General features: G+C 35.0%; 4 protein-coding genes across 8 annotated transcripts in view; 2 read left to right on the forward strand and 2 right to left on the reverse strand.

Annotated features, from left to right (window-relative positions):
- LOC109325118 (uncharacterized protein At1g01500-like) lies at positions 514-18333 on the forward strand. 5 transcript variants are annotated; one of them, XM_019557271.1, is made up of 5 exons: positions 514-556; positions 1669-2488; positions 2900-3133; positions 7398-7401; positions 18320-18333. In XM_019557271.1, exons 2-3 carry the CDS (start codon positions 1787-1789, stop codon positions 3125-3127), a joined length of 930 nt encoding a protein of 309 aa, XP_019412816.1. In that variant the 5' UTR covers positions 514-556; positions 1669-1786; the 3' UTR covers positions 3128-3133; positions 7398-7401; positions 18320-18333. The 5 variants fall into 5 exon arrangements, with proteins under 5 accessions (XP_019412816.1, XP_019412813.1, XP_019412817.1 ...); XM_019557268.1 differs by lacking the exon at positions 514-556 and adding an exon at positions 673-820; XM_019557270.1 differs by lacking the exon at positions 514-556 and adding an exon at positions 940-1107.
- LOC109325116 (BTB/POZ domain-containing protein At3g05675-like) lies at positions 4514-7645 on the reverse strand. Its single transcript, XM_019557265.1, has 2 exons — positions 6391-7645; positions 4514-5075 (listed from the first exon to the last, which is right to left on the reverse strand). Exons 1-2 carry the CDS (start codon positions 7552-7554, stop codon positions 4800-4802), a joined length of 1440 nt encoding a protein of 479 aa, XP_019412810.1. The 5' UTR covers positions 7555-7645; the 3' UTR covers positions 4514-4799.
- LOC109325117 (probable receptor-like serine/threonine-protein kinase At4g34500) lies at positions 12565-15943 on the forward strand. Its single transcript, XM_019557267.1, has 7 exons — positions 12565-13232; positions 14223-14327; positions 14415-14537; positions 14733-14903; positions 14989-15118; positions 15206-15415; positions 15553-15943. The coding sequence occupies exons 1-7, from the start codon at positions 12682-12684 to the stop codon at positions 15664-15666; spliced, it is 1404 nt and encodes a 467-aa protein (XP_019412812.1). The 5' UTR covers positions 12565-12681; the 3' UTR covers positions 15667-15943.
- Positions 17362-20723, reverse strand: part of LOC109325115 (coatomer subunit gamma-2-like) — a 6328-nt gene continuing 2966 nt past the window's right edge. The window contains exons 10-18 of the mRNA XM_019557264.1: positions 20443-20614; positions 20195-20350; positions 20041-20091; positions 19757-19897; positions 19490-19687; positions 19266-19397; positions 19014-19187; positions 18582-18821; positions 17362-17827 (exon numbers count right to left, since the gene is read on the reverse strand). Coding sequence (XP_019412809.1) covers positions 17633-17827; positions 18582-18821; positions 19014-19187; positions 19266-19397; positions 19490-19687; positions 19757-19897; positions 20041-20091; positions 20195-20350; positions 20443-20614 — 1459 coding nt within the window. The 3' untranslated portion in view covers positions 17362-17632. The remainder of the gene's footprint in view (positions 17828-18581; positions 18822-19013; positions 19188-19265; positions 19398-19489; positions 19688-19756; positions 19898-20040; positions 20092-20194; positions 20351-20442; positions 20615-20723) is intronic.

The following is a 20723-nucleotide window of genomic DNA, read 5'->3' on the forward strand; positions in this document are numbered from 1 at the left end:
ACTAAATGGATGATCCATAGACGTTAATCATAATCTTGGTTATATAACCAAGTCAATTCGAGACCCAAAATAAATCTTATCAGATAACGTATTAGATTTATGTAATAATCCACCCATGATTAGTTATACATTGAAAGAACTTACTTTCATTATAATATTCAATAGATTTATCTTATGCATCTATATTAGAAATTTTATATGTATATTTGGAAAGAGAAGTATTAAATTAAGTTTTTAAACTTACTCTTCATCATAACCATCATTTTATTAACATCTAATAGTTCACCTTACTAATTTAATGGCTAGGATGAAAACATAGTTAATTTAAAAAACTAAATTTTAGAGTGATCACTCATTAGATTTTTCTAAAATTGACAACCAGATAACAATTCGGTTTAAAAAAAAGTTACTTTTAGAGTAACATGATCCCACTCATTTGCAAATACAACAAATCCAAATTAAGCGTGTACCCTGCATGTGTACCCTGCATGTGTACCTATCTCTCTCGAGTCTCGCCTACACCACCATTATTAACTCATCGTCAAAGCGAGACCAGGTAAACTTTCTTCTTAATTTTATTTTTACAGAACATAAGATATTACACCCAGAGGGACCCACTCATATTAATTTTACAATATCCACACAGTACCAAACAAAAGCTAAGAAGAACAATAACCCATGATCTTTTTTTAAGGAATCATCATTCACCATTAAACCTAGGTTGTTCGCATGTTTTGTTATATTCCCCTTTTCATCCTAAAATCAAACAAAACAAGGTTCAAATCCGATCTGATTCCTCTGCGTGGCAGCGATACTGGGTGTAAGCCAAAAAGCTTTCTTTTTCTTTGCTCAATATGAACCACACAATAATCAAAATTCGATTTTTATCTTGTTTTATTTCATTTTTAAATACATCATATTCGCGATGATTTTGAATTGTTCCCGTGACGTTAGTTGTGTCATGTGTCGCCGTACATTTTCTCAATGCTCAAATTCCATGAAGAGGAGATTCAGTTGCTTTACAATTTTTCCTCTGTTGCATAGTAGTTTATTTGAATACATGTATGTGGTTTTATTTCTTCGGCAAAACGGTGGATTGAAATTTGGGTATGAATTGGATTACAGTGAGGTTGCCTTATGCAGATTTATCACCGAATAGATAATGAATTTGAGGAGTTTCTACATATCTCTACATGGATTCCTATTATCTTTTTTTATTGTCTCTTCTTTCTACTGTTTGTTTTTTGGCTCACTGTTTTGTTCTGCCTTTTTATTTTTGGATTTTTTTAGTCATCTAAATTTTGAGCCATTCCTATTGATGGATTTCTTTTGTGATCGAGTCTTTGTTACTGTCCTTTTCTCTTAAAAATTAAAATATTATATTGGTGTGAGTTGAACTGGGCTTGTTTCATTGTATTGCTTCACTTAGTTGTTAATTATACTTTCTGTTTTATTTATTTGTTTTTTTAACTTTGTTTCATTCAATCATCTAGTTTTAAGGTTTTTGGTTAGTGAAGGATTTTGTCCTTTATATCTCTGTTCATGTTAGATTTTATCCTCTTTCTTGTGTTGATATATAAACACCTCCTTATAGTTTCTTTAAATTGATCCTCCAGTATCTCCAGCTGTTCGTATGTAAATTTAGCTGAATTATTTTTGTTGATGCAGGCGTTTGTGCTACCTGTTTAACTGAAAGTTCAGTGGATTAGTGTTGGCACAAGTCATTGGTCTAATTGAAATGAAAGAAGTTTGAGTCCGGAGCTCGGAAGTATTGAACTCTCTTGCGATGGAGAATTTGTATAAGGCTAATGGGCATGGGCCAACGGATAACGGATACGCTGTTGCAGGGCATTCTTATCAAACCTCCATAAAGAGGTCATTACCTTGGCTTGACATAAGGGTGTTTTATGTAAGAGTTTGCAAGTGTGAGCTTGATGATTCAACTCCTGAGGTTCTTACACTGAACCATGTTCCTTTAAATCCTGACACCCTTCTCGAAGTTAATGGTGTTCGTTCTGGTATATACTCTGATGGGATGCCAGCCCTTCTCAAAAGAGACCGGTTGGATAGGAAATCAGAAGAAGTAACATTTGTAAGCACTGATAGCATAAGGATGAGTGGGAGTGTGAGGTTTGAGGTTTTCGATAAAGATCTCCTGTTGCTTTCCGGGGTTTTAGAACTATGTAATAGCAATGGTGTTGTTAGGCAATCAAGTTATAATGGACGAAGCTGGACCATGAATTGTGAGTCAAATATAATTCCAGGCACAAGTTTCTTTAAGGGGAAGCATTTGATATTGCCAGGTGCACCTCTACCCACAGTTGAGGTCTACATTGCCGGGTCCTTCTCGGGTAATCCAATCATCTTAACAAAGACCCTGCAGCTTTGTTCTCAGAAAAAAGATGCAAGAAAGGGGGTCTTGGATTCAATTCCAGAGCAAGAAGCAAGTGAAAATAGGAAATACACTTCTTCATCACTCACTTTGCAGGTAATTACTGCTTGTTCCATTTGTCTTTTCTGCAAGCTTCTTATATTCCAATCTTAAGCTTCGTTGGTTCATGACCAAGTTTACTTTTTGCGTGTCTAAGGTTTTATTTTTGCCTTATTTAAAATTGTCTTGTTCACCTTAGATCATCATATCTGTATTGTTTTGAGGGGTAGCTTTCGTGAAAGGGATATCATTTATGTCGGGCCCTTCATTAATTTGGTCTCCTCTTTAGCACATGCAGTTAGTTAACTAATTAGCATCACCACATGGCCACTGATTGTTGAAAATTTCTTCCATTGACATTTTGTGGAAAGTTGATAGCAAAACCAATTTGAATTTAAAGCTCCCTTTATTTGTAAGTTCTAACAATTAGAAACCATGATTCTTAATATTTATATGCCATTCCTGCAGGACCCGGATTACCTTGGTCACAGACCCGAAGATGAGGATTACAACAGCATGTACTCTAGAACAGCATATGCAGATGGTGAAGATGGAGAACTTTCATGGTTTAATGCTGGCGTGAGGGTAGGTGTTGGTATCGGACTCAGTGTCTGTCTCGGAGTTGGCATTGGAGTTGGCCTGCTTGTCAAAACCTACCAAGGCACTGCTGGCCGCTTTAGAAGACACCTCTTCTAAAGACTCGTCGGGTCCATCTCATCTCCCTCTTGATCCAAAGCCAATAGTGCAGGGAAAGGTTTTTGTTTTGTTTTAGTTTTTTGTTTCTTGTATGTAGTATAGTTTATTTTTATTGCCATTTTCAACTAGTTGTGATCTCAAGTAAAGTAGCAAGAAATTATTCTATTATTTGTCATGCTTATTGGTAATAACATGATCTGGTTGAAGAAAGAATGAGTTTACTTCTGATTTTCTCAGTGATCATAGCATTCCATACCTCCAATAAACTCAAAGGGTTATTGTCTCTCACTTTATGATTTGTCTCAATTCACTTTTGATTTCCCTTGCCTTGAGCAGCAAGCCAAGGTCTATGGCAGCAATCTGTGGAGAAAAAAAAGGTAGCATGGCTATCTACAATCTTCAAAAAATGAAATCGAAAAACTAAATAGTAAACTCATTTGCCTTTCATTTTTGTTGGCTAATATTTCATCAATTTGAAAACGTACAACTTGGACCTTGAGTTTGGTGAGCTTCACGCAAAGTGATCCATCCTCATAAAAATGACATGTTAGTCAGGTATGCGGATCAAACACTCAACCTTGTTCTGCTGGAAAACAATTTTTAAACAACAACTATCTAGATCATATTCTCGGTGATGCCGTGAGATGACATCTTTTATCCCAAAAAGTGTGTCACTCTATGTACCACCACTTGTGATTGGTAAGAAAAATACTTAATTATTAAAATTTTAATTTAAATATACGGTGGTACATGGATAATACACTTTTTGGGATAAAAAATGTACTTCTGATGCGGTGACTCGTCCAAGAGTCCAACTATGACAAAGGGAAAGACAATCAGCAAAATCACCAGCATTGATCTTCTGTAAAACATTACTTGGATGAATTTGAGATCGAAACATAGGAAGGTTCTCAAAAAGACTTTGGCAAAGCAATGAAGAAATGAGTTAGGTGTTAGTGATCAAAACTTAGCAACACAACTAATTCACTTGATCAACCTTCTTTTCATGACAATAGTATGATTAATGGTTGAACTCGGGGATTAATGGTCGATAATCTTATCCTAATATTTTTCAACCCAAAAAAATAATGTAACACGATCAATCACATATCTTTTAGTAATTTACTTGCAATTTAAATGTTAAAAGTCATGTTTTTCAATCTTAATATGTAAAAAGTAAATTCCAGTAATCAGAAGAAAAAAGAAAAGATACATAACTTGATTATACTAAGAATTCGTAGAAATGTAATTTGGGTGAAAAGAAATACTCTCAACTTCATATTTCATTTTGGTTAAGTTCATGAGTTAAAATAGTTTCATGTGATAAGACCATCAAATAAATGTTAAAGTTTGTGGAGAACAATGTTGCATGGACTTGTTTGCCAGGGGTCAATTCAAAGCTGGTATTTTCATTTTGACCTATAATTTCCTGAGCATCATTTCTCTTAAGGTACATGCAATTACCAACCATATGTCCATAACTGCGGGACTATACCCTAGCATTCCAAAGCCGACAAGCACAAGCCTCAGGCCAAGGCCTAAGTATCTGGCTTGTTAATTGTCCTAAAAGACAGTCTAATTCAATTTAACTTTATGAGCATTGAATTAGTTCGCACATATGCACAATATTGACAAAAGGCTAACCAACAAAAGAAGCAATAGAACAGATCTCTCATTGATCAAAAGGAAACCGAGGTTGGGCTGCACGATGGAACCAGGTATTGAATGCTGTTACCAAGTGAGGGCAATCATCGACATTTCGGGTTGAAAAGCTGAGGCACCGTGGCAACAATTCCTGAGCATCAGACATGGGCAATGTGGAGATAATTCGCAAGAATGTTTCTTCTAGCTCCAGATATAACGATTTGTTGCTGGGTGATATTGGTGAAACATTGTCTTTGCATACAACCAAAACAGGAAGCCAATCTTCCACGAGCTTCCTTCGCACCTGGAGGAGCAAAAAAACAGACATGAACACACTAGCTTACTCAATTGAAAAACTAGATCTGAATGTCAGGCAGCATTGACTTTTTAAGGCTGATGAACCAACATGCTAGCATTCAAATGGAAAAAAATCAAGACTTCAAATAATATAATAGCATAACCAATTAGAAGGCTGATCATATATTAGAAAACTCAGAAAGAATACCTGTGGAATGGCATGCAAATGACATAATTATAAATCAATCTCAAATGGGAACATGAAGTTGGGTTGTAAAACCTAATACCAATATGACAAAGGTGAAGGCTGAAGGATGCATGGGTTTATTTAATGCCTTAAATAGGAAGGCGCCAAAAACATGTGTGCCTCACCGGTGAAAGGTAATACCAATAGAAAAATGAAAACAGTTGAACAGTGAAAAGGGAAAATAGACTATGATGCATTAATTCGCCAGTTCACAAAATTTAATCATAAACCAACAGTGCAATAACTGATTATTATGTATGCCTAAGGTGCTAAAGGCATAAACCACTTCATAGGGCAGGGCCTCGACTAACAAGAGGTTCTTAAACCCTTTTTGCACCTCATGTGCGCCATTAATTGCATTGTTTTAATTGACCATGAAGTATTTTCTTCCTTCAGCCAGCATTACCTTCCCAGATATGCAGAACTTAGTGTCAACTTCCTCGTTGGAAGGAGGAGGGGGAATCAACATTCCCAAATTTTCCTTAACTTAGACTCGAGCCTATTTGAGGTTTAAATGAACAAATAGCTTGATATAACATTATGAAAAGGGAAAATAGACTACATGAAGTTGTATGGCTTTTCGCACAACTAAGCAAGTCATACTCAACATCTATTTATAAAATTATTCATTCTTTAAAAAATTAGTCGATTGTTTTCATGCATCAATCCCTATCATAGACACGAAACATTTTAGGAAGTAAACCAGAGCTACATTCAGAGAACAAAAGCAACAAATAGTCTATCCATCAAACTAGCTCACAATTCTATCATTATAAACAAAACAAAAACCCATACAAACATATTCAAGTAGATGGCATAAGGCTTAACGATTAAATTAGCTAGAGACCAAAGTTTTAAATTACGATCCACACCCGCACTAAAGGCTGCAATGTTGTGGTTTTAACTGTCTCTACAGTCTGCAACCACATGATGGCACAATTGCAGCCACATCAACTGCATTTCCTACACGATGTAAGTTGTAACCACGATTGCTATTCAAAGCCTTGCTAGAGACATGGGATCCACTAAACACTCAATATAGATCATCAGAAACTATACCGCTTGGTATAATTACCTGTCTAGAAGCCAAAATAGTGCCGACACTAACAGCATTAGCAAGTTTGCAGGTACAGCGAAGCACGACAGCAGGAAGACCAGGCACAATGTTCCTCGAAGCATCATCGTGAAACGCCTTCTGCAAATCAACAGTAAAAGCCTCTTGCTCACTCCATTCCTTCACAGCTTCATCAGCCACCCTCAGCTCAATCATTCTCTCAATCAACCACAGAAGGTGCTTCCCATTCGTCGAAGCCTTATGCAGATTCAACCTCTGAATTGCCTCAGTTTCATTATGATCCCCTCTGCAAACAGGGCTAGAGTAATCTTCCAGAGACTCCTTCACTGTCTTCAAGCTTGTCCTAAACGCCTTCTCCAACACTCTCTTCGCCGATTCTCTAGACGAACAATCCCTCAGAATCTTCGCCACGAAAGCCTTCACAAACGCAGTGTTCTGGTAATTGTTCAATGCGGAAGAAATCAAACCTTCCAGCATCACTTCACATGAATATTCACCGACGGGGGAAACCCTAGCGAGAAGATATTTAGATTCATCTTCGCTTAGGAAAGGGATCAAGTTTAACACTCTCTTCTCTTCCTCTTCAGTCCAAGGCACTGCTTCTAGAAACCCTACACAGGAACGAACGCAATCCTCAAAGAGGAGCTCTAGCGCGACGGGTAGTAGATCCAGCGCGGTGGATGCGCTATCGATTGTGGTGGCGAAATCGTTGGTGTAGAGAAGTTCTAGAACTGTGAGATGAGATTGAAGGGAACCAGGAGTTGATGGAACTCCTAGATTCAGACGGAACAATTTATTGCCGTCGTCGGAGGCAGAGGAGGAGGAGTGTTCCCGTGGCGGGGGAGGGTTGACGTGGCGTATCCATCGGTCGGATAATAAGGCGGAGAAGTATTTGGAGCGGTGGAGGACATTGGAGTGGAGGTACACATGAAGGTCGGAGATTGAGACGGGGTCGACGGAGGAGACGGCGTCAATGAAAAGGCGGAGGATGACATCTGCTGTAGAAGCGTCGTTGAAAATTAGCGCGGCGGCGCCACCGGCGGTGGGAGAGGGAGGGTTACGGATAGGGGAGAGTTTGTTGAGGGATATGTCGGAGTTGGTGGAGGAATGGCGGGAAGCGGCGGTACGCGGCCTCTTCTTGGGAACGGTGGAGGTGTGATTCATTTGTGGCTCAAATTGGATTCAATTCAAAGGAAATGGAAATTATTGATTTTCGATGCTTTCTGTTGTTATGGAACTTGGTTTAGAGAGATATAGTTTACTACATATATTCTAATTTTATTTTTCAGGCATTTTATGCGTAAAAAGAGGATTGGATAATTTCCACCTATGGAAATTCTAGATACGTGGCATGCACTCATATATATAGAGTAATAATAAGGCCCGAGTTCGACAATGTGGTTCTCATCTTATTTTTCATGCCCTCCTTTTAAGCATGACATTGGAGTTCTAACCTCTTAAAAATCACAAATAACAAAGATATGTGTACTTGATTATACTTTAATTGGGTAATTGATATATTTATAAGATGTAAAAAACTATATATTCAAACAAGTGATTCACATGGGGAAATAATTTTATAGCCAAAAAAACATTATTCTATCTGAAATCCAATTTGTAATATTAACATAATATGAAAGAATTTTTCACACTGCTTTGTTTGGTTGATAAGAGAAAATAAGAGAGAGAAATATGTGAGAAAGAAAAAGAAAAGAAATATAGTAGATTTTGGTGATGTTTGGTATGAAAAAAGAATGAAAGAAAATGAGTAGAAAAAACATTTTCTTCTATTTTTCTTTTGTTTGGTTGGATACAAAATAAGAAGAAAAGTGATGATGGTGTTGTTCAAATTAAAAAAATGTCTCTAAAATAAAGAAAATATACAGAAAATGTTGTTTTATTATTAATTAAAAATAAATGTTATAATTAAAAATTATAAATTTTATTATAATTTTAATTAACATTTTCAATTGATGTGATTTGTGATATAGTCCGAGTAAATTCTATATTTCTCTTCTCACTTTCTCCTCATAAGTGGGGAGGAACAAAATTTGTGGTTCCACCCGCTTTTTTTTCCTCTCCCTTCTTTCTCCCATCTAAACCAAATGGGAGAAATTTCTCATTTCTCCTCTACTTCTCTCTCATTTTTTTCTCTATTCTCTAACTCTACCCAATCATATTGGGAAAAAATCCATTGAATAACTCATAGTGTTACATAACAAAAACTTATATCTAAATCTCATAATCAAAATTTAATTTTTTGGAATAAAAACTGGTAATTTCAAATAAAAAATATTTGTTGTATATTTTCCTTTGAAAATCATGTTATACTTAGAATGTATAAAAAAATTATTTTGAGAATCCAAAAGAAATATTTTTGACTTTATTCGTCATGTTTCACATTTACAAAATTCTATATATTGAAAATGGCATGAAAATATCATCACAACCGGATAAAGTGTCATTGAGAAGAAGTTTGACAAAATTGGCGACATGAGAGAGAAAGAGCTACGGAAGTGAAATAGATAATTTAAAATTTTGTCATCATGATAATCATTCTAATGTTTTGGTTTTATCTATTTGTATAGGTGTTTGTTTTTTCTTTTTACTTTTTTATGTATAAGTTTAGGCTTATATTGTTTTGGGCTAAATGGAAATGTCTCTAAGAATGGGAAAGGGGTTGGGATTGATAAGGAAGATTGGGATAGATAGCATTTTATAATAAGTATTTGCTACTTTTTCATATTTTTATCACCAATAACACATTCTTTTAAATTAATCATAATTTATAACACATGAAGTAGTACATATTGTCAATTAGAAGATGAACTGTCTTAATATTAAGATATGTTTTTACTTCATCCAAGAAAAATAATATTAAGGTTATCTTATCTGGTCTTTTACTATATGAAATCAAAGATGGACCCATTAGAATGTGAATAAATCTCGTTAGTCATTTTTGTTATCCTATATTTATTATATGTAAATATAAGTATTTGTATTTGTATGCATTCATTTTTTTCATTCTATATAATTATTCGGTTCGTTATTGCATGGGAGTGCTGATACTTCGCCATCTTAATTTTTTGTTTGCTAAACTAAGTGTTCCTCGATAAAAGAAAGTAAAGCATGTATGAGAACAAGATTCATGTTGGTTAGGTGAAAATTAAGTGTTAATCCAATTTTGTCTCATATATGATGTGTTTGTTTCAAGGAGAATGGATAAGGCTAAGCTAAGAGTTGGCGAAGATTGAATTAATGAAGATAGCATGGACCTACCTAGTGGCAGCTAAGTCAAATTATTAGTAATTATCCAAAACCATTATCTTAAATTCACGGTGCCTTGTTATTTTTATATGAGCTTAATATACATGTATTTTTTATTTAAAAGTTTTTTATATCGTCTAATTCTTTTAACATATTCACTATATTATATTTTGCTAATTTATATTATTTTTTATTTTATAGTCAATAATGACTAATATATAAATGATAAATCATATATTTATAGTGAAGAGTGTTTGTGCACTATTGTCGTATGGACAATTTTCTTCTCTATTATTAGAGAAGTTAGTGAAGAAATATTCTATTAGATATTATTCTAACATGTATGCAATGGTTATTGGCTAGCAAGGTTATATATATATATGCAAAAATATTGGCTAGCATGGTTTGTATACGAGCACATATACTTTATGACAAGGGGACAAAATAAAATATCTTTTCTTGGTAGTTGTGATCTCTTGGACATAGATTTATTATGAGTTGAGTTTCGAAGAAAAATGAAAGACTATAAATCATGAAATGATTCTGAAGCCCCTCTTACTCTAAAGGAACCTTCCGTCTTCGGTTCCCTTTGGGGGCCTGTCTTGGCCCAATTTTTGTGGGGGCGCAAGCATGGGCTCATGAATTCCAAGGGATCAGTTTTTTACTATTCTATGAAGCCTTTAAGGGTGAATGAAGAATTTGTTGGTTGATGCTATTTTGGGGAAATTTCTATTTTCGAAAAAATATTTTTAAAAATTTGGATATATATATATATATATAAATAAATAATAAATTAGTATCTAAGCTTTTGTGCTAAAGTTTGAGATTGTTATAATTTTAAATAAATTAATGGCATTGGTTTTTATTCTATGTCTAAAATATCTTAAAATCAGACCTATTCCTTGAATGATAAACTAATATCTTAAAACGAAACCTATTCCTTGAATGATAAACTAATTTTCTTTGAGGTGTCATAGAATGATAAATTTTATGCAAAATATATAAATAAGTCTTATTGTTTTTTGAAGCTGATTTAGTTTTTAATTATTTTGATACATATATTAAGAATCTAAGTCATATTTATATTATTAAATATATGTAATTTATATTTTTCAAAATCTAATTATTATAATGATTACATTTCACTTATTATCTCACTTAATAACTGCTTTGGAGTGGAGTTTTAATATTGCCTTAATTTTATAGAACACAAATAAAAAGGAGCAAATTTCTTCCATGTAGAGACAATTTAAAAGAAATAGAGGGTGTAATATATTTGTTTTTTATCATTTGAATTATTTTGAAAATAAGATCGAAGAGGTAGTGCAATTTCCCTGATAACATTCAATAACCCAGCGGGTGGTAGATTATACTTCACGTTCTTTGAGCTGCCCCATTCACATGCTCTAATTCCTTTGGAGCCCCACACAATTAAATTATTTGCCCAATCTGCATAGCTGCAAATTAATTATAGCATATCTTTCTGGCACAGACACAATTATTTCGCTCATTTATTTCGAGCACGATTTAAGACAACAAATCTCTATTATAATATTAACCTTCCTTGTTGGACCCTTCAAAAAAAACTAAATGTCATATTCCCATACTAATCACATACATTAGTTAGTAAATAGACCAAATCCAAAAACCACTTGTGTTATCATGCCATTAAAAGTAACTATAAATACTGAAGTAGTTGGTGAAATTACTTGTCAAACACTGGAATGTTGCTTTTCTTAAGAAATCGTTTGGTGATTAGTTACGTTGAGTCTGATAATCACATTCACGTTGGATCACAATCCAGTCAGTTTAACACATACACATATAAATACTATATATATACAGGTATGAGTTTATGATAATGGGTCATTATCTTCAAAAGAAGTATTTAATGGTTCGAATTTAAAGTCCACAATACTAAAACATGGAATAAAAATTATTCAACCCTATCTTTGTCTTATATCGAGTATTCATTTGTTTTTTACCTTCACAATGCTGTTAATAAATTAATCGAGATACCTGAAATGTCCATGTGTCCATTTTCCAATGTATACAACAATAAACTTTCATTAAATTATTACTGGTTGGTGGAATTGTAGGTAAAACTCAATTGCTATCTTACAAGTGAGAACAAAAAATATTTAAATTTCTTGTTAGCGTGTAGTAGGTGGTTGGTTGAGGTGATAGATGTAAATTTCCACTTAAATAAAGGTATGAGTTTGATTATTGGTACCAAAAAATCCATAGCTAATACTATATTATAATGTTCTTGACTTAATAGCCTCATAAAAGATACTCTAACAACATCTTCTTTCCATGACATCAATTCAATTCTTATTTAACATTATTTTATAATTTATTGTAAATGTCAATAAATTATAATAATATTTAGTTTTTTCCGTAATGATAAATTTTATTTTTATTTGGGTCAGACAAACTACTCACACTTTCTTTAATTTTTTATTATAACAAATAGTTTAGAATCCATATTTTATTATAAGAATAGAGATAAGAATATTCTTATTTGAAGAGTATTATTAAGAAATAAGAGAATTTGAGAGTGAATAATATGGTTAATTGAATAAGAACCCAATAATGCATGGTGATGTTCTAATCTTCTCCCGGTTGGTCAACTCTCCATATAAGGTTACAATGTCTCTAACTATGTATTAAACTAATGAAAATGAAGGAATAATAGGAGAAAAAGAAATATATAATTTTTTAATTAATATAATATGTTTTCATTAATTTGATATATGATTTGGGACATACTAGATAGTTCGAACTCTCGAGCAGTGGTGAGAGTGGCATTTAGGTAAATAACAGAGCCCTACCTACTAGGCCAAACGAAGAAAGAAAACAACACCACTCTCGTCGCTTTCCTTTGTCTTTACAACACTTTTATCCGTTGAGACCCCACTCCTTCATTTTTATTTCCAATGCTTCCTCACATCACTTCATTTCCCTCTTCTATCAAACCCTCTAAACCAACATTCCTCACGCGCCTCCCTCTTCCTCCTTACAATGACGGCCTCCAGCGGCGGCCATCTACCGGAGATGGCAAACAAAACCTCATTTCTCGGCTTCAAACTCTCTATCTTAATACTCATAGTGTTCTCTATAGCAGTGATAATTCTACTACTCCTCATCTTCCTCTGCTTTCGCCGAATGCTACTCAAGAAGAATCACAGCTCCGGCACAATCCCTCTGGTCTCCGTCGAGATCAACGACGTTAAGCACAAACCAACGGATCTTATTGAACAAAAGCAACTCGTTGAGATCGAAGACGTTGAGCCAAAGAAGAACGAGATATCGGAGATAAAGGTTGAGATGGAGAAGAAGAGTGAGGGAGAGAGTAGTGACGTGTCATGTGGGGGACAAAGTGAAACGTCGTCGTTGTCGGTGGAGGATCCGAATATAGGGTGGGGGAAGTGGTATAGTATGAAGGAAGTGGAATTTGCAACGCGTGGGTTTGCACAAGAGAATGTGATTGGTGAAGGAGGTTATGGAATTGTGTATAGAGGAGTTCTGCAAGATAATCATGTTGTCGCTGTTAAGAATCTTCTTAACAACAAGTATGTTATATATCTATCGTTAGTTCTTTTCAAAGCTTTTTTCTTTCTAATTTTATACCTGAATTTCTCACTGATTTAGTGTTTACTAAATTTCATGCACTTTGTTCCATTTATTCTGTATGTCTAAGAAATGGGTTGCAACTTATTAAATCTGAAAGTTATTAGTATTTCTTAACAGTGCCAATCGAGTTTTTTTATACTACCAAGGCCCTTACCGGCGAAAAACTAATCTCTTTTAGAAGTGTGACTCCCTACCAACAAGTGTCACTCCCACTATATCAACTTCTTGTTCGTATCCAATTTGTTTTGAGAAAAGTGATCACTTTGTTTTTCTTCTTCTACTATGCTTTTTATCTTCTTTGACCTGGGTAATGCCATAATGTTACTTTTCTCTTAACTTTAACTTTATGGATATTTTATTCGTATTAGTGTTATTTGCTGTATTAACTTTGTCTTTGTTTAAGTAAGTTATTTTTAGCTTGTTCCCGACAGAACTAGTTTAAAAAAACTGAAAAGCGCATTACTTTGTCTTGATCCAACAAGTAGCACTAACTAATACGTGTTATATGATATATGGGTTTCGGGATTTGTAACATTACTTTGTAAAGAAATTACCATATTTTAGAGAACAGAATTACTCATAAATAATGATAGCTACTACATTTTACTCCAAACAATAACTGCAGAATGTAAGGAATGTGGTACATGGTGTAATGCACATTGAACAATTTATATGCATCGATGCTTCAGAGTTACTGTAAGTTTTTTTTAACCAAATACTTGATATTTCCATATTAAATTTTGTCATAGCAACGTGCAAAATGGTTGTTTGCAACTTTGCAATTTTTAAGTCAACTTTCCTAAAATAATGCAAGTTATGCGACCCAACAATAGTTTGTTGTGTTACTGTAAAGTGTAAACTCTATTTCACCCTACCACCACCACCATTGTTATATAAAAAATTCATGTGTATTATTGTACCATGACTAGGGGTCAAGCTGAGAAGGAGTTTAAGGTGGAGGTTGAAGCCATTGGGAAAGTTAGGCACAAGAATTTGGTTCGCTTAGTAGGATATTGTGCAGAAGGTGTTAAAAGGTAATTACTGCACGAGTGTTGTTCTTTTGATTTAAGGTCTTTCATACAACGAGAATCCTATTAATGGCACCTTTGCTGATCATTCAGGATGCTTGTTTATGAATATGTTGACAATGGAAATTTGGAGCAGTGGCTACATGGCGATGTAGGATCAATCAGCCCCTTGACTTGGGACATTCGAATGAGGATTGCCGTTAGCACTGCAAAAGGGTGTGTTTTATTGACTTTCCTGTCTACTATGTTACTGAGAAGTTTATATTTATTGAGTTTCCTGCCCCTGCTAAGGATCACGTTAATTTTCTTTAAATTTATAATATATGCTCCTTAAGCAAGATGTCTATGTACAATGATATTTCTTCATGGTTGGTTCTTTCACGAGAATAATGTTTCTAGATTATGAAACAGGCTAGCCTATTTGCACGAAGGTCTAGAACCCAAAGTTGTGCACCGAGATATAAAATCCAGCAACATTCTTTTAGACAAAAAATGGAATGCCAAGGTATCTGATTTTGGGCTTGCCAAGCTCTTAGGATCTGAGAAAACCCACGTGACTACGCGTGTAATGGGAACATTTGGGTAATTAGTTATTCTATAACTTGTATTCTTATATCACGGTGGATGATAATTACCAGTGTTATTACTTACCACTGATGTTCTGCAGATATGTTTCACCTGAGTATGCAAGTACAGGTATGCTTAATGAGCGCAGTGATGTATATAGCTTTGGAGTTCTACTTATGGAGATAATTACAGGAAGAAACCCTATTGATTATTCTAAACCACCCGGAGAGGTGATTCTGTGTTTCGTCATGGTTTTGATTAGTGCTTTCCATGAACACCATGGATTCTAATGTCTGCTTGTGTTTTATATGCTTCAGATGAATTTAGTTGATTGGTTTAAGGGAATGGTTGCAAGTCGTCGTGGTGATGAGCTAGTTGATCCTTTAATCGAGGTCCAACCCTCTCCAAGATCTCTGAAGCGAGCTTTACTGGTTTGTCTGCGCTGTGTAGATTTGGATGTTATTAAGCGACCAAAGATGGGACAAATTGTCCATATGCTTGAAGCAGATGATTTTCCCTTTCGTTCTGTAAGCCCTACCCTTCAGCCATACTCTTATAAAGATAGTACATTCTTGCTAAGCATAGTAATGCAAATAAATTTGAAACTAAATGTACCTTCAGCTTCTTTAAAGGACTAACTTAAAATCTGTAACTTAATGAATAGGATCTTCGAACAATGAGAGAAAAAGATCCGGTGCCTTCTCATGCAAATATTTACAGTAAAGATCCATATCCATCAAAGCATGCAGAACCTGCAGAAATATCAAAATGGAGATGATTGTTTGTAATTAATTTGTTCATACCACTATGAAGATATCAAATTTTTTGTTCCTATGATTTTCAGTATGTTACAAACAAGTAACTAGCCATTCAGCTTTTGTCCATATCATATAAGGTGTAGTTACTTCCTGTTAGGTCTTGGCACCATTTTGTTGTATTGCAGTTACATTGGAACTGGGAAGAGATGAGGACTGTAAATATGTATCTCACCATGTATCAATTTTATCAATCTGTGTCACTCTTTTAAAAAAACTATCCATCCATGATTATGGTCATTGCGGCTGTCCGGTGTGAAATTTTGTGATTAAAAAATGATTTTGAATTTGATGTATCGCGTTGAGTCTTGATATGACTGCATCATTCTGATTCAATGACACACCATAATTATGAGGTGATGCGATTGCGGAGGTCACCGCCACCCATAAGTGAACTTCACAAAAAATCATTGGAAAATTTGTTTCATTCTTGGTAAGATTGAAGGAGCCTATATATGATTCTTTCCCCTTACTGAAAGCATGCTTCACCAGAGCATGTTCTTCTTGCAAGAGAAGGAAATGCCTTGTAACTACCAGGGAATAATGCATGAGTTGTCAGGTAAGGTAATTATGAAACTTCAATTCTGAGTTCTTGATAGTGGTGTTCATGGATTGGTTATTTATTATTTATTAAAGCAGATGGTGACAGCTTGCAACCCCAAACTGACATCAATGACCCACTCTCTGGCATCATGTATGTATTCACGTGCCTTTTATTTTCCGCACAAGGTTAGCCATTCATATGATATACCGTTCATGTCTCTCTTCCAACAATTATCGTTTCCAGGAATCGAACCTGAACATTTTGTTTATTTTGAAAATTTAGTGGAACTTACACAATTAGACTAACGATTTATTGGTATACGGTTTTAGTTTGTGATTGTTTAAAACAATACCTTTTTTTTCCATTTAATCATCTATATTCTCGAAATTTTGATCTGTACATAGCTGACTGAATTAAATATTTTGTTGTTCTTCAAGAAAGATCATCTCAATAACAAAATTAAAAGACGAAAAAAATAGGACCACGCAAAAATAGTTCTAAACCAAAGATGGACTCAAAGTTTGAACATCAGAGAACTATTTCACGGACAATGTTTATTAAAATTACAGTTTTAAAACAAGCTGGAAATAATTTTCGTCTAACTATGCTCCACTTAGTTTGTAGATGACTCGATATTTTAAGGATGGTGTGTGTTAAGGCTTCAAAATTGTAGTATGTATGAACAAAATCTTTGGTAAAAACACTCTGGTAATAGCTACCTCATTTTAGTTTTGAAGAAGGTAGAAAATTACAATAAAAAATGATTGGTGATAAGATATGAAAGGAAGAAAAAGATAATAAAAAGATGAAACATATCGAGAATGGGAAAAAATTATAAGAATATAAATATCAATTAGTTTTTGGTGATAAGGGTGACACCACAGGTTGAGGATTATGGTGTTGAACAGTGAAGAAAATGAATCCTATGTGGAAAGAAATGAACAGAATTGGGGCCAAGGGTTTAGTGAAATGAACAGTTGCCAGTTCAACACTTTCCAACCATTTCTTCAACTTTAGCGTTCGTTCGTTAAATATGAGTAGAAGTAACCAAAAAGTTGTAACAACTAATTTATCTAAATCCCAAAACAAGAGACGTAATTTTTGGACGAAACAATTGTTAAACAAATATCCAGTTCATTGATGAAACAAATATTATGGCAAAATCTTCAAAATTCATATTACATTTGCTACCAAAAAAACAGTATAATCAAGAGCATGGAAGTTTGCTCCAATAACCCCGAAGCATTGAGGGACAAATAAATGGCAGTAAACTAAGCTCAAGCATTCAGTTTAACAATTCTTTACACACGTCTATCTATGTGCCTATTTTAACTCCAATAGAAAAAAAGATTGAATTGAATCACAACATTTCATGACTTGGAGAACTAGCCACTAGCCACAATCTCATGAATGGCATCGCTGACAGCTTCATCATCGGATCTGACAGCCAGTTTCATTGCAACATCCTTCGGACCGTCAAGTCCAAAAGATAGCCGCACAAGCACCTTCACATTCCCTATGAATACACCTGACATTAAGCATGTGTGTGACCTTGAATTGGGTGGAACAACTTCTGTGCCCTGCACATAGCGAACAAATAAAAATTATGAGAAAGTTATCATCCTCCCGGAATATACCAGTGAATAAATGATAAGCAGGCAGTGGGTGGTAGATACAGTATTCATTTGAGGAATTCTTGAGTGCCTCATGGAGTAACAGAAATGCCTTCCCATGAGGACCTAAAAATCTCTTCTAAACTTAGGTTATCTGCGCATACAACAGCATTTAGATGCATCAAATGTATTTGCATCTAAGTATCTAACTCTCATCACTTGGGCTCGATCTCTGTGCATGGAGAAACAGTCTCCTAACCCCCAAGCACCTAAGAATCTCTATGTCTGCACGTATCCATACGAAAGCATTCTGCCCAGACAATGTCATAAAGGTATTGATGACGGTCCGAAGGATGTTGCAATGAAGAAGATTAGAAGAGATTAGAAGAGAGGATGATATATGGTATTGATGAAGAAGATTAGAAGAGAGGATGATATATGGTATTGATGACGTGATAGGATAGAAAGACGGATATAAAGGTGTAAAAGATTATGTAAGAGAAAACAACATAGAAATATAAGGGTTGATGAATTATACATAAAAAAATGTAATCCTATCTTAATAGACAGCAACATTACAACAGTCTTTTGGCAGAACTAAGAAACTGAACATTATTACCTTAAATTGCAACAAAAATAATGCAAACAGCTCATAAGCAGTTTTAATAAATGGGTTGCATGAGAAACATTTACCAAAGCAGCAACTGATACGTTGGCTTACCTCACAAGGCTGCAATCCAAGAAGGTTGATGACTGTATTTACAGCTTCAGCCAAGCTCTCCCTTGGGCCGAGACCATATTCATCCACTCGTTCAGAATCAGGGCCCATACTTTCCCACGCGTTCCTGAAATTAGACACCCCCACTTTCAATATGTAATCTGCTGCAACAACCTCCAGATCCTCAAGCTGGTATTCATCTTCAACACCGTCATCATCTGCCTCGCCAGTGGTTGGGTCAACCTGGGCAATATCAAATTAATGAAGCTGAGATGAGATTTCCACACAAATAATATAGGTTTTATTTAGAACAAATTCCCCCTCCGGAAAAGAACAAAATAAGCTTGGAGTTTGAAATATGCACAGCACAGTATTTATTAGAATCTGGGACAAAGAACAACCATCAAGTTTCACAAGCATAATGAGGACAAGTACCTCCTTAACAATAAATTTCAGTGTGTTAGAAAATTTCCCAGCTGTTGGCAAGCCCTCGGACTTCTCAAAAGCCACAAAAGTCTGTCCGGGTGAATCATAAGGAAGAGCTCTGAGAGGCTTGGCGAAAACCTCAGAAAATTCCTCTGCTTCTGATGCATCCACAATTACAATAACCTGAAATATGGGGAAAAATCATATAGAAATCCTGAAGTTGGATTGTAGTTTGAAATTGTAAGGTATATTATTCCTTACATCTTCCAATAATTGTTCTGGTATTGTGTTTGTGCAGTTGTACTGAAACACAACATGCCTATCAAAAATGTGTTTAACAACATTGACTGCATATTCTGTCTCTGCTTCAGTAAGCTCCACAGGTGCTGAGGACTGGTAAGAAATTAACATCAAAATGCATATCATCCACTAGAAATAGAAAGAAATTTTTATAGAATTGTGAAAGAAGGTTTGAATGAAAGCACCTTAAAAAGCTTTCCAAAGCTTGTAAACTCAGGAATGGACAGCAGCAGCCTTTCATATGCATCTGCAGTAGATGAGGGGCCACTAGGAGGAGCACCCAAACCAGTTGGCTTTTTACCTTGGGTTTTCTTCTCTAAAAGAGGCTGAGACTTGACCTCCTTGGGCACCGAAATAATGTCAAAAGCCTCTTCTGAAGGCTCCTAGATTCACATAAAAAGAATGAGATACAGCCTTAACTAATGAGAGGCAATAAAATGGAGATGACTTACATAATTTTTCAAACTAGTCTCTAGATTGACAAGTGGGATTTCAAATGAACCAAAGAGGAAATCTTTCACATCTTTATCACTCTCGACAACTGAACCATCGCCTCCAAGTGTGTTCAGATAAAGTGTTGCCCTATCACGAACCTGGGAAGAAATCAAATTCATCCAAAAATACAAATCAGAGCAGGTATCAGTTTTACACACTCCAGGGTCCCATAATTTGTTGATCTCATAAGCCGCATAATTATAGAGATGCTCATAACTCATAAGATATGACAGAAATTTACCTCATCATCATTGTCAAAAAGACATCGTCTTAGGAGAACAAATATGCGAGGCTGAAAAGAGTAATTATGAGATTTTAAGTTAATACCAAATATCACCCCAAAAAATCTTCAAACAATCTAAAAGAAAAAACAAATAAATACAGGCAAGTAGCACCTTCAATTCATCAACTGCAGCACCAAACTTTGCTAGTGTGCTCACAGCACTAGCCCTAACAGTTGCATTCTCAAGATGCACTCTGTTATAAATATAACGAATAAATTTGCTGGGGTCTGATGTTTTTGGCCCTTCAACTCCCAGGAAGTGTAGTATCTAAGGTACAAGGGGGGAAAATGATTAACAACAAAAGGATAAAATTCCAAGGCACACACAGTAAATGAAAGAGAACAAAACAAAAAAAATACCTGTGTGGACAAATAAGTGAATTCACAATCTTCAATGAATTCACAGAGATGAAGCAGACCACTTTCCTTTGCATCAGGGATGTCTCTAATAAGAATAACAATCGAATCTACAATTGCTTTCTTGTAATCAAATCCACCTTCTTCCCTGAGAATGTTACTCAAGAAGTTCATCCTGAAAATAATAATAAACAAGAACCAGTAACTTATTTTAGACCATTTAAAAAGGGCACCACAGTGCACAAGACTCTCATCTAATGGGGTCTATGAGAGTAGGTTTACAC

Source organism: Lupinus angustifolius, chromosome LG13, assembly GCF_001865875.1.
Source record: "Lupinus angustifolius cultivar Tanjil chromosome LG13, LupAngTanjil_v1.0, whole genome shotgun sequence".
In the NCBI taxonomy this organism is placed as follows: domain Eukaryota; kingdom Viridiplantae; phylum Streptophyta; class Magnoliopsida; order Fabales; family Fabaceae; genus Lupinus; species Lupinus angustifolius.

What these genes read in the sequence shown, in the direction of transcription:
- LOC109325116 (XM_019557265.1), bottom strand. Translation starts at nt 7,554, where the DNA reads ATGAATCACACCTCCACCGTTCCCAAGAAGAGGCCGCGTACCGCCGCT. An exon ending in CTATTTTGGCTTCTAGACAG is followed by an intron (nt 5,076 to 6,390) that starts GTAATTATACCA and finishes TTGCTCCTCCAG; the next exon opens with GTGCGAAGGAAGCTCGTGGA.
- LOC109325118 (XM_019557271.1), top strand. Translation starts at nt 1,787, where the DNA reads ATGGAGAATTTGTATAAGGCTAATGGGCATGGGCCAACGGATAACGGA. An exon ending in CTTCATCACTCACTTTGCAG is followed by an intron (nt 2,489 to 2,899) that starts GTAATTACTGCT and finishes CCATTCCTGCAG; the next exon opens with GACCCGGATTACCTTGGTCA.
- LOC109325117 (XM_019557267.1), top strand. Translation starts at nt 12,682, where the DNA reads ATGACGGCCTCCAGCGGCGGCCATCTACCGGAGATGGCAAACAAAACC. An exon ending in AAGAATCTTCTTAACAACAA is followed by an intron (nt 13,233 to 14,222) that starts GTATGTTATATA and finishes TACCATGACTAG; the next exon opens with GGGTCAAGCTGAGAAGGAGT. An exon ending in GCCGTTAGCACTGCAAAAGG is followed by an intron (nt 14,538 to 14,732) that starts GTGTGTTTTATT and finishes ATTATGAAACAG; the next exon opens with GCTAGCCTATTTGCACGAAG.